Source organism: Bos taurus, chromosome X, assembly GCF_002263795.3.
Source record: "Bos taurus isolate L1 Dominette 01449 registration number 42190680 breed Hereford chromosome X, ARS-UCD2.0, whole genome shotgun sequence".
In the NCBI taxonomy this organism is placed as follows: domain Eukaryota; kingdom Metazoa; phylum Chordata; class Mammalia; order Artiodactyla; family Bovidae; genus Bos; species Bos taurus.
Window position 1 is genome coordinate 76,070,499 of NC_037357.1, and position 18,205 is coordinate 76,088,703.

Genomic DNA, 18,205 nt, shown 5'->3' on the forward strand with positions numbered 1-18,205 from the left:
TTTGGAAAAATAAAGCCCGTAAAATATTTGTAAGAGAGCTGTTAGTTTCTTCCTGACATTATATGAGAATAAATGTTCTAGCCATTGTATGAATTATGGTCACCTTATGAATTTTCAAAGTGCAAGTGAGAAGAAGAGTGGATAGTTTTAGAAAAAAACTCTTTAACAGCTTTCAGGGCTCAAAGAGATAAATGAAAGACAGCAAAATTAAGAAATTTTTGTGTATGTATATTTGAAGGGGTGAAGTATCTTTTGAAAAGGTTCATTTTTTTTCTTCTGTAAAACTAAGTTTTCTTGTACAATAATTTTGTTATCAGAAATATTACAGTTGTGTTCTCCATCTTGTCTCTGTTCGATAAGACCATGAGGAGATAATGGAGTAGAGGCTAGCAACCTTCTCAGGTTTGAGTGCCACGAGAAGAACTAAACTAATGGTTAACAAAATAGGCAGATAGAAGAGAAAGAAAAATCTACTAGCACATTATAAGAGAGAAAAAAAGAGGTAGCAAAACGATAAAGAGGAGACACCTATGTTGAAGGGAATGGCAGATTGCTATCAGCCCCAACTGTGTGTGTTTACCAACCTCTATAGTAGAACTTAACTTTTAGCATGCAAGAAAGAAACTAAATATGAATAAATCTGAAGGGATTTAAAATACACAAAACCAAATACCTTCCTTAAAATACCTTTTTCATCTAGTGGTCATCTGAAGCTTTTTAGGTATCATTTATATGTCTGGGAGTTGGTTTTATGTTTATATCAATATTTTAAATCTTTACCTATGTTATAAGCAAAGATTATGTCTTTTCTACCAAAGGACTGCCTGTTATTAGATTTTTTTGGAATGCACATAAAGAAAACTATTTTGTATACGACCTGCATAAGTGAGCCTTGCAGAATGATGCAAGTAAATGAAAACTCTATCCTGTATGAGTTTTGTGTAATTTCCCCAGGTAATTTGCTCACCAGTGGCAATCTGATATATCCGTAAAAAGCAGCAAACATAATGAGAGCATTTATACAAAAATATTACTAAACAAAAGTGTCAGATTTGCTAGTGATTCACATTGTCCACAATGAAACTTAGAGTTAAGAAATGTACTTCAGAATTTTCTCCAAAGTCCATATTAATAAATATAAAAACATGGAAGCTGAAACTGTAAAGTAGCAAAAAATAGGTCCAATTCTACTTTCTCAACTTCTTTCATATTATGTCAGCATTGCAGCTGCACTGTGTGTAGTAATGTCTCCATTCTGTGCACAAACACAATAGGGCTAGGAATCTTAGAAGCACAGAGATTTATACCAGTTTCCTAAAGTTCTTGGAAGTCAGCCCAGTGAAATAATCCACTAATTAAATGTCTCTAAAATATGCCCTTGGTGAATTACTTTTAATATGATAAGGTTCTCTTTGTGTATTTTCTCCCTAATTTCATGATTTAAAAATGAACTGGTTCTGAAGTTTTGTGTGTTTTTTTGTTTTTTTTTTGTTTTTTTTTTTTACCTGTTAACATTGAGTCATTAGGTTTTATTGCCCTGAATTTGGCAAATGCCTTGTAATTCTTTATTACTTTATTAGTAAACAGCATGGAATTTCCCATCACTTAGATGAAACATATGAAAAAGTTAACAGGTTTTGTGATGACAAAGAGTTTCTTATATGAATGGGGAATGAAGTCTAAACTTTCTTCACAGAAGTTGCCTAAACAAATATATGAAGAATTTTGTGCAAACTACTAAATAGGCCTGCTGCTGATGTTACGCCCTCAGAGATGTAAAAATTGGTAGACAAAAAGGAAAATTGATTAAAAAAAAGGGGGAATTCTGTGGATAATTTTTGTTCGTGAGTTTATTTTTTATGATAGTGATTTTTTTCTGGAAGTGTTTTGTTTTGCTGTGTCATTGTGAGAATCCTTAGAAGCTGCAGGGATTTTAGAAATCATCAAGAGCAGGTTATCAGCAGTTAATGGCCATTGGGCCAAGTCCAGTATGCCATCTATGTTTACAAGGCCTCTGTGCTAAGAATTTTTTTTAACATTTGTTAATGGTTGGGAATACCAGACCACCTGACCTGCCTCTTGAGATACCTATATGCAAGTCAGGAAGCAACAGTTAGAACTGGACATGGAACAACAGACTGGTTCCAAATAGGAAAAGGAGTATATCAAGGCTGTATACTGTCACCCTGCTTATTAGTACATCATGAGAAGCTCTGGGCTGGATGAAGCACAAGCTGGAATCAAGATTGCCGGGAGAAATATCAATAACCTTAGATATGCAGATGATACCACCCTTATGGCAGAAAGTGAAGAGGAACTCAAAAGCCTCTTGATGAAAGTGAAAGAGGAGAGTGAAAACGTTGGCTTAAAGCTCAACATTCAGAAAACTAAGATCATGGCATCTGGTCCCATCACTTCATGGCAAATAGATGGGGAAACAGTGGAAACAGTGTTAGACTTTATTTTTTGGGGCTCCAAAATCACTGCAGATGGTGACTGCAGCCATGAAATTAAAAGACGCTTACTCCTTGGAAGGAAAGTTATGACCAACCTAGATAGCATATTCAAAAGCAGAGACATTACTTTGCCAACAAAGGTTCGTCTAGTTAAGGATATGGTTTTTCCTGTGGTCATGTATGGATGTGAAAGTTGGACTGTGAAGAAGGCTGAGCGCTGAAGAATTGACGCTTTTGAACTGTGGTGTTGGAGAAGGCTCTTGAGAGTCCCTTGGACTGCAAGGAGATCCAGCCAGTCCATTCTGAAGGAGATCAGCCCTGGGATTTCTTTGGAAGGAATGATGCTAAAGCTGAAACTCCAGTACTTTGGCCACCTCATGGGAAGATTTGACTCATTGGAAAAGACTCTGATGCTGGTAGGGATTGGGGGCAGGAGGAGAAGGGGACGACAGAGAATGAGACGGCTGGATGGCATCACTGACTCGATGGACATGAGTCTGAGTGAACTCCGGGAGTTGGCGATGGACAGGGAGGCCTGGCGTGCTGCGATTCGTTGGGGTTGCAAAGAGTCGGACACGACTTAGCGGCTGAACTGAACTGAAAGTGCCATAAACACTGAACATAACTTGTATTATGAAAAATAACTATTCTAAAAAGGATACATTTGGGCTTTCCTGGGGACTCAATGGTAAAGAATGATCATACCCACGTCTCCTGTCAATGTGATCCCTGATCGGGATAGATATCGCATGCTGTGGAGCAGTTTAACCTGTGCACCACAACTATTGAACCTGTACTCTAGAACTCAGGAGCCACAACTGCTGAGCCCATGTGCTGCAACTACTGAAGCCTGAGAACTCTAGAGCCCATGCTCTGCAACAAAAAAAGCCACTGCAATGAGAAGTATGCATACCACAACTAGAGAGTAACCCCCACTCACTGCAACTAAAGACTGTGCAGCAAATAAATAAAAAGGATACAATCATATTTAATAGTCACTAAAAACAATATATAATAGGATTTTTTTTGGTTTAATTAATTAATTTATTTTTTCACCGTGGTGGGTCTCCATTGCTGCATTGGCTTTTCTCTAGTTGCAGTGAGCAGGGGATACTCTCTAGTTGTGGAGCACAAGCTTCTCATTGAAGTGGCTTTTCTCTTGCACAGCTTGTTCTCTAGGGCGAGTGGGTTTCAGTAGTTGTGGCATGGTGACCTCTAGAGCAGGGGCTCAGTAGTTGTGGCTCTCAGGCTCTAGAGCACAGGCTCAGTAGTTGTGGTGCCCGGGCTTAGATGCTTCACGGCTGTGGTATCTTTCCAGATCAGGGATTGAACCTGTGTCTCCTGCATTGGCAGGGGGATTCTTTACCACTGAGCCACCAGGGAAGCCCAATAGGATTATTTTTTAGTAAAATGTAATTTTTATCTTAAAGGAAAAATGTAATTGAGATAGGTTTGCTTGCTTGAGTCTTAGTCTCATTACATGGAGGTAGTTCTGTCTACTAGGTTGATGGTTTTAGTGTTGATAATATTTTTGTAAGTAATAATTGAACGTCTACACATAGTAAAATATTGTGCCTATGCAACTGTCAAAGATTAATATTTATATTAATTAGTGGACAAATAGTGCTGATCAAAATGAGAGCATACATTATTATGCTTGGATGCCACAGAATCTTTGACTTTTAGGCTCTGCCAGAATTTCTTCTTTTTTAGGTAAAATAAACATGACTCTCCAGTGTTTTAACCTGTCTGCCTCTTCAATCAGACTGGCAGATTGTTATTTCCAGTATACTGCATTTGTATAGTATCTGTGTACATTGGTCATGACTATTATTTTCAGTAATATATGGTTTATTTTTGTGTGTATCTTTTGAGGGGTGGGGTTATAAATAAAATCAGATGCTAGATTTGTTGAAGAAATAAGTATAATCCTAGTTAAGCTTTTTAAAATTCAGTTAATAACTGCAGCATTATCATTTTATTCCATAAAAATCACAGAATTTTAGAGTTAAAAGGGACCTTAGAGCATCTAGTTCAACCCTCTAATTTTCTAATCAAGTTTTAAAGAATTAATCATCTTGTTTTCTCTTGTTGCCCTTCTTCATTTTTTGACTTTTTAAAAGATTTATTTAATTTGTAATTGAAGGATAATTGCTTTACAGAATTGTGTTGGTTTCTGCCAAACATCAACCTGAATCAGACATAGGTATACATATGTCCCCTCTCTCGCCTTCTCCATTTTTAAGTAATTTTTTTTGCTATAAACTCTTTTCTCCAGCATTTTAATAGTAGAAAGTGAAAGTGAAGTTACTCAGTTGTGTCTGACTCATTGCGACCCCATGGACTGTAGCCTACCAGGCTCCTCTGTCCATGGGATTTTCCAGACAATAGAACTGGAGTGGATTGCCATTTCCTTCTCCAGGGGATCGTCCCAACCCAGGGATCGAACCCGGGTCTCCCACATTGTAGACAGATGCTTAACCATCTGAGCCACCAGGGAAGTCCTTTTAATAGTAGAGGTAATCCCTAACTTACAAATACATTGTTTCAGAAGTGTTTGTAAGTCTGTTTGGAAATCAGAGCATTTTTTTTGTAGAGATTATATTTTAAATAGTGATGGGACTAGCCCTCAAAAGGAGTTAACACATTATGTGACTGTTGTTTTTGCTTTTGCAATGAAAGGTGTTTTAAATGATTTTCTCTGGGGATCAGGAAAGAGATGACATTGTAGAGGAGCATGTCAAGGTCTTTCTTTTTATCTGTTATTTCTTAGGTGGGGTAGTGAATACATATTGTATTCATTATTTTCCGAGCTTTTTATATGCCTGAAATAGTTCATAATTTTACAATGCTGTTTTAGTATGAAGTTCTTTGTGAATATGGACATTTAGAAAGTATTTACATTGAATCCTGATGCATAAGGGAAATATGGTTTGATTAGAGAAGGATAGATAGCTAGAAAATTTGAAGGGGTTTTATGGGTACTTTCAGGGGCTTACGTAGATTTTATGGTAAATTGTCTTTATTTTGACTAATGTCACTTTAGAAAGTATGTTTTTGTTGTTAATTTGAGTGTATCAGCAACATTTATCTTTTGCTTATTGACAATATAGAGGCAGTGTTTTGAGAGAGAATAAAGAAGATAGATAGTCACCATGAGATAACAGGGCAAATTTTGAAAGGCAAAGAAGATTAAATTGTATATGCATGTGTAAACATGTGCGATATCTTACTTGATTTATAGTTACTTGAACTGGGGGGTTATGAAAAATAGGACAGTGAGGGAGTAAAGCTTGTTTGAGGTCTTAGCATGGTAAAAAGCTGTAAGGAGAACAATTGACATAAGCACCAGAAAGGCATCATTCACAATAGAAGTCTTGTACAGATTTGAGGGTGCATCGCATGTTGTAGGAGCTTGGGCTTGGCAAGACAGTGCAAATAGCTATTAGTATTTTTGAAATTTTTATAATTTAGGGAATGCCTATATATTTACAAGTATATGCTCAGTTGTGTCCGACTCTTTGCGACCCCCCAGACTGTAGCCTGCCAGGCTGCTCTGTCTGTGGATTTTCCAGGCAAGAATATTGGAGTGGGTAGCCATGCCCTCCAGCGGATCTTCCTGACCCAGGGGTTGAACCTTTTCTTTTGCATCTCCTGCATTGGCAGGCAGATTCTTTACCACTGCACCACCTGGGAAGTCCCTATTTACAAGTAGACACAAACAGAAACTGCTCCTACTGGTTACATTCTAGAAAGCAACTAATTTTCTCAATAATTTGATTAGCTTTTTTGTGTGTGTATGGAGGTTGTTTTTTTGGTTGAGGTTTGTTTTTGCTCTTTTGCAGTGTACAGCATTGACTTTTATATGAAAACATTAATCATTTCTACAACTCATTTGTAGCTTAGGGAAAGCCCACGTATTACCTGCTTTTTGGGAGATTCTTAACCTAAGATGCAAATTTTTCTTCACTAAATTGATGGTGCATTTTAGAAGGATGTATGTCCATTTGGGGCTTCCCTGGTGGCTCAGACAGTAAAGATCTGCCTGCAATGTGGGGGACCCGGGTTCAATTTCTGGGTCAGGAAGATCCCCTGGAGAAGGAAATAGCAATCCACTCCAGCACTTTTGCCTGGAAAATCCCATGGACAGAGGAGCCTGGTAGGCTACAGTCCATGGGGTCGCAATGAGTCGGACATGACTGAGCGACTTCACTTTCTTTTCACTTTCACTTTCATGTCCGTTTTAGAGATGTCTATTTTTTTCTGCTTTCTTTCAACTCCACTTTTGGAGTATTATCAACACAACAGATTGGCCCAAGAGTCTATCACCTGGTTATAAACCTTAACAAAACTGATCATATGACCATTATGTAAATTTAGCATTCAGAATTAAGACTAAAGAAGGAGCACATAATAAAGTTCAGTAAAGGGAGGAGTGTTTGATAAGGGCAGAGAAACCATTTAAGAAATGGGGTTGAAGACTTCAGAGGCTTTCAGAAACAAAGAGAAACCTAGGGAGAAAGAGGGCAAATGGAAAGTACAGTTTGATACTTTTAATGGGTAATATAATTTACTTTATATCTGGACCACATATTTTTTGCCATTTTAGATATGTGTTAGAAGCATCTTTCTCATATTGGCTATGGTTTTAGTTTATGCATGTTTATGAACAGTAATCCTCATGGACAGAGGAGCCTGGTAGGCTACAGTCCTTGGGGTCATAAAGAGTTGGACATGACTAAGTGACTAAGCACAGCACAGCACCTGGGCTATAAAAGAAATATTTGAATATTAACTGTCCACTCTGAAATTTCTGACCTCTTTTTTTATTCTCTTCTGCAGATCTCAGAGTTATTAAGACATACTACATGGCGGAGACTAGGAAAAGACAATTCAAGAGAGTTATTAGATGCTACAAGGGTAAGATGAAGCAGACATTTCTTCTACATATAGCTAGGAAAAATGTGTAAGCCCTTTGAGCATTTTCTAATTTATATTACATATTTTTCAAATAATTTTCCTTTTCATTTTTTTTCTAAATACTGGCAAGATGAATAACAAGATATATTTCTGCTACTGGAAATGGAGAAAGAAATCCTGATATTTTTCTACCCCTGGAGAGATATATTTGAATCTTTCGAGATCAATGCCAACAAGAGTAACGCTTTTAGAAAACTTTTATAAATGTAATGGCAGCTTGTTGATGCTTAAATTTATCCTGGTAATTTGTATGTGATGTATGGAATGCTGTACATTTTTTAAGTGAGTAAAGTTTCTTTTTACCTTAGAAGATGTTCACATAGCAGAATATCAAGGGACTCTAAGCTTATTAGAGTCCGTGGGATAGGTAATGCTGAGTTTACATGTTAATGAGGGTTGATTTTCATTGCTAATGTAAGTGAAAGACACCTTTAAAAATTCTCAGTGCTTTAAAATGAGACAAATAAATCTCTTAAGATAGAAAGACAAGAAAATTAGAAGACAGTCTAGCTCCTGAGTAGTACTTCCTTTATTTTTTCTTTCTGTTTAACAGTTATTTCCCATTAAGGTACAAGGCATTGTTCTGATTTATGCAGAAGCTGTAGATATGAATTAGGTTTTCCATTATTAAAGTTTTAAGTTAAGAGAGAATGTGCTTGATCTTCTCATTGTTTAGACACTACTATTTATTTTTATTTGATAAATATATAAAATATTTTGCTTTGTTGATGACCTCATTATCTTGTGAGTTATTTACCAGACCCCTTGATATAGCTTATTAGCCTTTTAAAGGGAAAAAAAAGTCACAAAATGACATTGTCACAGTAAATATTACTTTTTGATGTTTTTCCTTTAAAAATGCTTTACGATTGTTGATCCAAAAATCAGTGACCCATTTATGGCAATTATTTTTTGGGTCTCAACTGATGAGAACAAGAAGGTACTTTTGATTTCTGTAATTCCACTTTCATAGCTTGGCCCTGAGCTGATACTCTTAGGATTCAGTATTGATACACAGTTGTGATTGTAAAGAACTATGCCTTTGTTCACTAATTATTATTATGGCTACTGAAGAAGCATTATTATATCTGTGTACTTCATTAAGTATTTTTTGAGGAAACACTTTCAAATTAGCAAGCCTAAAATTTTAAAAAGTTTAATCTTTACTATCTTTTCAACTATTGTATATTTTCCAAATGATTAAAAATTTTTTTAGACTGATAAGTAATCTAGGGCTTTTTAAAAAATTATAAAAGGTAAGATGTTTGGATATTTTCAAGACTAGTTGAGAAATTTGTAGATAGGTTTGTTTTATAAACTAATTCAACAAGCACATCTGCAAGACACAGATGCGTGGTATGGTGGTATGGGCCATAGGAGATACAAGGATATGAGAGAATGTCCATAGTCTTAAGAAATTTACCACGTAGGAGTAAAAACAAAAGATTTATACAAATTACTGTAACATAAGATAGACTGTGATGTGGTTAAAGATACTTTGTTTCTATATATATATATATATATATATATATATGCAAGTCAGAATAATAAAAATGAGTTATAAAGAATCAACTATATTGAATTATAAAGCAAAAATGTTATACACATGGAAAGCACGTGGGATACAGTTAATTAACTTTATTATATACTTGCCAGTGATAAGAGTTAAGGATTACACAGTACTTAGTAGCAAATGATAATAAGAAAGCTGGTATAAATCAAATAGAAGTACATTACAAGTTAAATCTTTTAAATATTAATTTCAAAAACTAGAGAAAGTAACTTCTGTATGAGTAATTTGTTATATCTCAATATTCTTTGTGTAAGTGTATCTGTAAGCTTATTATGAAGGTATTTTACTTAGCTATGCTAGGCTCAAAGCTACGCCTCTGAATTTTTTGGGGGGACATTCATCAGATTAGACTGCCTAAGTCAAATTTTTAAAGATCTGAGATTCTTTAATAGCTAATGGATGGCTTGGTATTATCTTCAACTAGGCTCTCCAGGCATGGCCACTGATAGAAAAGAGGACATGTTGGCATGGTCATGCAGGAGGAGGACTCCACACAGACCCAAAAGAAGGGGTAAGAGACAATAACAAGTACCTTAAAATTCTTATAGCTGATTGGAAGATAGCTATAATCATATACATATACATATATATATATATATATATATATATATATATAATTATTATGTTCCAGAATATTTTGATTGACTCATGTAACTGCAGATTTTCTAATATAAAACCATATGGTTATGTAGATGAGTTTTTCTCAGGCTTAAGACAAAAAATGTCATGATTGACTAAAAAATAAAAAAGTTAGTTACCAAACTAAACATTTTAGTCTTTATTTTAAGTAGTATTTGTTGAGGTTATATGTTATTATCATCTATCCTTATGAGATAAATTATGTTTAGCTCTTACAAGTTGTGTGTGTGTGTGTGTTAATGATAACATTTTCCCTTCTATATTCTTGGTTTAGAAAGATTCTAGAATTTCCCCTAGCTTCATGGAAAATACTCCATTTACACCATCCATTTATTTAATTATCCATGTTCTTTATCATTATCATTATACAGACAAGATTAAACAGTAAGTTCACTGAAATCAAAAGATTGAAAGTGCACTACACTTTTTCTAAGTGAGTGGAACTGTCATTGGAATACTGTTATACAATTCTCCGTCTGACCTTCTTTCTCTAAGTTTGCCTTTATTTTCTTCTCTAACTTGACCCAACCAGTATATACATGGTATCTCTTAAGCAGAAATGATATTTTCAGGGTTAGTGGCAAGTGAACAAATTTTATGTAAAAACGCTCTCTAAATTTCAGAGAAGTAAATAAATTTTAGTATTTTATTGGTGGGAGGTGATTGGTAAGTAAACCTTTCTGGTGCTTTTCTCCCTGTTTCTTTAATCCCCCATGTAGCTTCTCTCACAGAATTTAAAACACATCACATTCATGTTTCTTTCCCATTTTTGCATATTAACATTTGTCCTGATTGTCATTTTTTTTTAATATAAATTTATTTAATTGGAGGCTAATTGTATTGGTTTTGCCATACATCAACATGAATCCACCACGGGTGTACACGTGTTCCCCATCCTGAACCCCCTCCCACCTCCCTCCCCATATTATCCCTCTGGGTCATCCCAGTCATCCCAGTGCACCAGCCCTGAGCATCCTGTATCATGCATTGAACGTGGACTGGCGATTCGTTTCACATATGATATTATACATGTTTCAATGCCATTTAGAATTTTAAAAAATAAAATAAATACTGAAATTTGTTTAATATATATTATTGATATATGGATATGGCATGACACCATATTGTTTGCATCAGTCTGTCAGCTTTCAAGATTGTCAGCAAGGCCTCTTAAGGATAGTTTATAAGTAATGCTCTAAACATATCAAAAATATGTTGAATAATGCAGGAAAAGCATTATCTATCTATCTATATATATCTATATATATATCTATATATATATAAGCATTATCTATAATAATGCAGGAAAAGTCATGTCTCTTAGACTCAAGCAATGTAGACTTCAAGATAGATTCTTTATTCTCCAAGAAAGTAAAAGCAAAGCAAAACTCATTGTAAATCTTTATATTTGGTCTCTTTTTCCTTTGTTCCCTGCCCTCTTTGTGTTACTTCAGCCTCATTAGCTAAAAGTAATCAGAGAACAATAAAGCATGAAGTCACACCAGAAAAGAGGCAGTGTTATTATTGTTGATCAGTCACTAGGTTGTGTCTGACTCTGCAACCCCATAGACTGCAGCTCGCCAGGCTCCACTGTCCTTCACTATCTCCCAGACCGTGTTCAAACTCATGTCAGAAGAGGTAGTATGGAGTTTTACTTAACAGCCTGAGCTGGAGAGACTGACTGCCTAGATTTGAATCTTGGCTCCATCACTTCCTACTGGAAAGACTTTGAGCAAGTTACTTAATCTCTGTATGTATCAGTTTCTTCATCTTTAAAATGGGGATGATAAACACAGCAAAGGGAATTTGGATGATTCACACTATTCAAAGCTCTTGAATAGTGCCTGTCACAGGAAATGTTCAGTAAATATTACCTGCTGTTACTACAATGTGAGATTATTATAAGTCCTATACTCTACTATTATTCATTCATTTTAGATGTATGTATTATTGAATACCTGCCTTGTGCATAACTATGTTAAGTAACTGGAGATACAATAATGAAAAAGACATAGTCCCTGCTATTGAGAAACTCAACAGTTTATTTTTTAATTTATTATGTATTTATTTTTGTCTGTGCTGAGTCTTCATTGTGGTGCATGGGCCCTTTGTTGCTGCTTGCTGGCTTTCTCTGGTTCCAACAAGTGGTGGCTACTCTCTAGTTGTGGTGCATAGGCTTCTCATTGCAATGGCTTCTCTTGTTGCGGAGCATGGGCTGTAGGGTGTGAGGGCTTCAGTAGTTGTTGCACACGGGCTCAGTTACGCCATAGCATGTGGAACCAGGGATTGAACCTGTATCCCCTGCATTGGCAGATGGATTCTTAACCACTGAACCACCAGGGAAGTCCCCAGAAACTTAAGAGTTTAGATGGCAGAATATCTAAAGTACCATATAGAAATTTTATCACTCTACAAATTATAGATTTTACCTTATAACCAACTGAAATTTTTATCACTTTACTTTCTGTGCATTTGTACTTGTATGTTCCAAACTTTTAATAAGCATTAATAATTCTGCTCAGAAGGCATTTAAATCATTTGTTTACCCATTGTGGCTATAGTAAAGGGGTTGTGAAAAAAGAGTGGCAGTTTCACTATTTGGAAGCTCCTCTTTTTTAAATAGATGAATTAAAGAATTGCTTGTTTTATAATAGAATCTTCAAATTTTTAAAGGATTTTTGGGACTTTACCTCTGCATTTAAACTTTTTTATGCCCCTCTTTTAAAGAGGCATCTATTAGTATATTTAGATAATCTTATTAGTATATTTAGATAATTAGTATATTTAGATAGTATTTAGATTATTAGTATATTTAGATAATCCTATACTAATTTAGGGGCTTCCCTCATAGCTTAGTCAATAAAGAATCTGCCTGCAATGCAGGAGACCTGGGTTCAGTTCCTGAGTCAGGAAGATCCCCTGGAGAAGGAAATGGCAATCCACTCCAGTATTCTTGCCTGGAAAATCCCATGGACAGAGGAGCCTGGCGAGCTACAGTCCATGGGGTCACAAGAGTTGGACATGACTTAGCAACTAAACCACCATACTAATTTAGGTATCTAAATTAGTATATTTAGATATATACTAGATACTAGTATATTTAGATAAAGAAGCATCTATTAGTACATTTATTTTTATAATCCTGTGCATTCATGCTCAGTCATGTACGACTCTTTGCGACCCTGTGGACTATAGCCTGCCAGGCTCTTCTGTCCATGGGATTCTCCAGGCAAGAATACTGGAGTGGGTTGCCATTTCTACTCCAGAAAGATAATCCTGTACTAATAAATGCATCCTCAAGAAAAAGAAATGCAGAAAAGCAAAATGGCTGTCTGAGGAGGCCTTAAAAAAGAAGAGAAGCAAAAAGCAAAGGAGAAAAGGAAAGATATACCCATGTGAATGCAGAGTTCCAAAGAATAGCAAGGAGAGATAAGAAAGCCTTTCTTAGCGATCAATGCAAAGAAATAGAGGCAAACAACAGAATGGGAAAGACTAGAGATCTCTTCAAGAAAATTAGAGATACCAAGGGAACATTTCATGCAAAGTTGGGCTCAATAAAGGACAGAAGTGGTATGAGAAGAGGTGTCAAGAATACACAGAAGAACTGTACAAAAAAGATCTTCACAACCCAGATTGCCAGAGTCCAGCTCCAGCAGCCAGGGATTCAACCTGAAGGGAGGGACGGTGTCAGCAAGTAACAATGCAGCCTCTCAATTTTCTTGGACTGCACATTTATTTCAAGTTTAAGATTTTCTTTTATACTTTTACAAAAGCATTAGGTCAGATGTTTGACATTTTCAGTTCCCCCTCACCCAGATTTATTATCTCCATAAATCATTGTTGCCCTTCAAACAGAGTTCCTGCTTCAGTGATTCTCTCGGAATCAGCTTTACCATCTATTATCTACTTCTTATGTGTCCTATAGTTAACTTGTGATTACATTGTAACTCATGCTACATTCCTCACTTTATTTCTTATCTTTCTAAATCCTGTTTGCCCCTAACATCCTGAGCTCACTATATCTTAAAAAGGCTTCTAGCTATTAGTATCTCTAAAATTCCTAACCTCTATACACTATAGTAAAATATGCTAACATTACAACATTCCTTAAATCTTTAACTTCTAACTATTTTAATTATTTCTAAGCCCTAAATTCAGTAAACTCCTTTGCCATAAATATTTTCCTCACAAATAGGCTTCAGAACCTTTCCATGGCCTCAAGCTGTGGCTTATGTGCTCCTCTTGGAACACTCTTTTGCAAAAGTCCTTGAACAAATGTCAATGATTAACTTTATGAATTATTCTCTGAGCACAGCTGCAGAAGGCTTTGTGCCTTCTCATGCTCCTCTCAAGAACAATAAGCACCTTAATACTCCTTTTCAGTCAACTCAGCCGAGGAGAGGAAAAAAAAAAGTCAGAATCACAAGGCCTAACTCCTTCATCCCGGGTCTGTGCCTGTGGGACAGAGAGGGGGTTGGGACCATGCCTCCATTTTGTCAGTAATGCCTAACACGGCACCTGACACCAGATAATCATGATGGTGTGAATACTCACCTAGAGCCAGATATCCTGGAATGTGAAGTCAAGTGGACCTTAGGAAGCATCACTACAAACAAAGCTAGTGGAGGTGATGGAATGCCAGTTGAGCTATTTCAAATCCTAAAAGATAATGCTGTGGAAGTGCTGCACTCAATATGCCAGCAAATTTGGAAAACTCAGCAGTGGCCACAGAACTGGAAAAGGTCAGTTTTCATTCCAATCCCAAACAAAAGCAATGCCAAATAATGCTCAAACTACCATACAGTTGCACTCATCTCACATGCTAGTAAAGTAATGCTCAAAATTCTCCAAGTCAGGCTTCAGCAATATGTGAACTGTGAACTTCCAGATGTTCAAGCTGATTTTAGAAAAGGCAGAGGAACCAGTGATCAAATTGCCAACATCTGCTGGATCATTGAAAAAGCAACAGAGTTCCATAAAATCATCTTATTTCTGTTTTAATGACTATCCCAAAGCCTTTGACTGTGCAGATCACAAGAAACTGTGGAAAATTCTGAAGGAGATGGGAATACCAGACCACCTGACCTGCCTCTTGAGAAACCTGTATGCAGGTCAGGAAGCAACAGTTAGAACTAGACATGGAACAACAAACTGGTTCCAAATAGGAAAAGGAGTATGTCAAGCTGTATATTGTCACCCTGCTTATTTAACTTATATGCAAAGTATATCTTGAGAAACACTGGGCTGGAAGAAGTACAAGCTGGAATCAAGATTGCCGGGAGAAATATCAATAACCTCAGATATGCAAATGATATCACCCTTATGGCAGAAAGTGAAGAAGAACTAAAGAGCCTTTTGATGAAAGTGAAAGAGGAGAGTGAAAAAGTTGGCTTAAAACTCAACATTCAGAAAACTAAGATCATGGCATCTGGTCCCATTACTTCATGGCAAATAGATGGGGAAACAGTGGCTGACTTTATTTTTGGGAGCTCCAAAATCACTGCAGATGGTGACTGCAGCCATGAATATAAAAGACGCTTACTCCCTGGAAGGAAAGTCATGACCAACCTAGACAGCATATTAAAAATCAGAGACATTACTTTGCCAGCAAAGGTCCATCTATTCCAGGCTATGGTTTTTCCAGTGGTCATGTATGGATGTGAGAGTTGAACTATAAATAAAGCTGAGCACCAAAGAATTGATGCTTTTGAATTGTGTTGTTGGAGAAGACTTTTGCGAGTCCCTTGGACTGCAAGGAGATCCATCCAGTCCATCCTAAAGGAGATCAGACCTGGGTGTTCATTGGAAGGACTGATGTTGAAGCTGAAACTCCAATACTTTGGCCACCTCATGCAAAGAGCTGACTCATTTGAAAAGACCCTGATGACAGAAGTTGAGATGGTTGAATGGCATCACCAACTCAATGGACATGAGTTTGGATGGACTCCGGAAGTTGCTGATGGACAGTGAGGCCTGGCATGCTGCAGTTCATGGGGTCGCAAAGGTCAGACACAACTGAGCTACTAAACTGAACTGAATAAATAAGTGAATAATGCAGAACTTAATATAAGGGCTACTTCCCAGATTTTCCTTGACATTTTATCCCTAATAATGTGGGAAAAGTCTTCTAGCTACTTTGTAAATTTTTCCATTTGATATCTGCTCAGCTTTTTCTTATCTTTTGACCTAGCTTTTTATCAAGCTACTCTTATCCCTGACAGTGAAAGCATTATCTCATTTTTAAGTATAAATATATCTTCATTGATTAAATACTGTCAGAAGCTAGTAGTATTAAAAGAGAGATGAGCATTTACTAGAGCAGTCACAGGCTTTGATATAAATATTGGTATAATCAAGTGAAATAGCAACTTAGGATATTAAAAAATTGAAGATTGGGGAGAGACTGGAATAGTAAGCTCTCAAACTTGTTAAAATGAGTTGACACACAGACCAGTGTACAGGAATACCTGGATGACATGGAGAGGCTTTTTGCAGCTCTGATAACATCCATCATCAAGCAGCCTTGTGATCTTTATTTGATTTCTCAAATTGACCTCCTTTTGGGATAGAGTTTTCACTGACTGGCCATTGAGAATATAATTCAACTTCATAGTTTTTTTTTTTAATTATAACTATTAAATTGACTTGGGTACCACTCCATCTCATAGAATAAGCCATTTTTTCCCTGGGGCCTTTTCACTGCCAGATAAGTTCTTCATTGCAGCTTCAGACCAACAGAGCCTAGAAAACAAACCTTAAGGTGTAGAGAAAGTAACATTAATGCAAAGCTTTTCCTGACAATTAATATATCTTCCTCCTCCACCCATAAATTCATTATACTTATATTTCCAATAATGTGGGGAAAGTTTTCCATGTACTTTCTAGTTTTTTTCTGTGAAATATCTACTCAAGTTTCTTATCTTTTGCCTGGCTTTTATCAAGCTACTGTTATCCCTGAGATTATTGAAGTAGTGGTTAAAATTATTCCTTTAATTGCAGTTAGTTATCTTTAGCTTGGATTGAAAAGAGTTCTTTGGACAGTTTGCTTATCCTTAAAATTGTGGGCATTTCCAAATTCTCTGCTTAATTAGTTTTTATGGAGAAAACATCCAGCCTATGACTCACATTTATACAAAACAAATAGCATCCAGAATTTTTTGGTATATTTTTCTTCCTTTCCATAAGTTTTACCCTAACTAGTTTCCTTCTAAACAAATGCCCTTGATTCTGTAAGAATATTTCTTGCTATTGAAATTTAGGAATGTCTCTAAAACTAGAATTCGTATATAAATTCATCAGCTGAAGAAAAAGTGATTCTGCTGTCTTTATCAACAAATCATTTTCTCTTTTCTTACTCTTTCATTTTCCTATCAAAGACCAGATTGCTCCACTCCCTTTAAATGAATGGACTTTTGGTAGAAAAAAAATGCTCTTGCTTCAGTGCTGGACAGCCTTATCTGGTGAGAAATAAGAAGTTAATGACTTAAGAAGCAAAATGTATTCAATATATCAATATACAGTTATCTTTAATATCTGAAAATTCTTCCAGGGGAGCTACTCCAGGTGTGTTTTAATTTTTTTTTAATTGTCCTTTTTGTGTCCTGTCTACATGATTGTTAGCTGTAGGTATTCACTTACAAGAGCTTCCCTGATAGCTCAGTTGGTAAAGAATCCACCTGCAATGCAGGAGACCCCGGTTCAGTTCCTGGGCCAGGAAGATCTGCTAGAGAAGGGATAGTCTACTCACTGGAGTATTCTTGGGCTTCCTTTGTGGCTCAGCTGGTAAACAATCTGCCTACATTGCAGGAGACCTGGGTTTGATCCCTGGGTTGGGAAGATTCCCTAGAGAAGGGAAAGGCTACCCATTCCAGTATTCTGGCCTGGACATTTCCATGGACTGTGTAGTCCATGGGGTAGCAAAGAGTTGGACATGACTGAGCGACTTTCACACATGAACATTCACTTACAACACTTATGACTATGAGCAACTGTATCTTTCCCTCAGGTCATCCTGTTGAATTGAGCACTGCTGCATATAAGCAGTACAATTTGTGGCTTTCCAGTTATACCCTATTGGGTCAGGTGCTTCTGATGTTATGTTCATGTTTGTTTTGGCTTACCGTGCTATGATTGCAGTTTCAGCTCCCTCTGTACAAGTAGATATTCCTTTTATTATTTTTCTTATCTGCTCAGCCACATGAAGCTTATTAAACTATATATTAATACCAAATAAGTAAATATTTATAAATCTGTGCAAAGTTGTGATAACTTAATAAATCAAGCATTTAGGTATTCAAAATTTTCAGATATTAAAGATAACTGTATGTTGATAAATTGAATACAGTTAGGTCTTCCTCTTAGAACTTGTCCTCATGTGTTTAAGAACAGTTAATTCATTAGTTAAATATTTATGGACATTGTTTCTATTATTAATTAAACTTCTTTCTCTGACACCTGCTGTTTTCTTTTTGTCTAACTTGTTTTCACGTACTTTCATCTCTTCTTTGACAGCTTTTTGATGTCTCCAAACCGTTTCTTCCAAAAATGCTTTCTAGGG

The 18,205-nt window shown here is 36.3% G+C and overlaps 1 protein-coding gene across 3 annotated transcripts in view; it reads left to right on the plus strand.

The window, feature by feature from the left end:
• Positions 1–18,205, plus strand: part of ABCB7 (ATP binding cassette subfamily B member 7) — a 158,626-nt gene that overhangs the window by 90,574 nt on the left and 49,847 nt on the right. For 2 of the 3 annotated variants that reach the window (NM_001192783.2, NM_001368945.1), the window contains exons 2-3: positions 7,299–7,376; positions 9,434–9,520. In NM_001192783.2, the coding sequence (NP_001179712.2) occupies positions 7,299–7,376; positions 9,434–9,520 (165 nt within the window). The remainder of the gene's footprint in view (positions 1–7,298; positions 7,377–9,433; positions 9,521–18,205) is intronic. The other variant, XM_010821824.4, reaches the window with a different exon arrangement.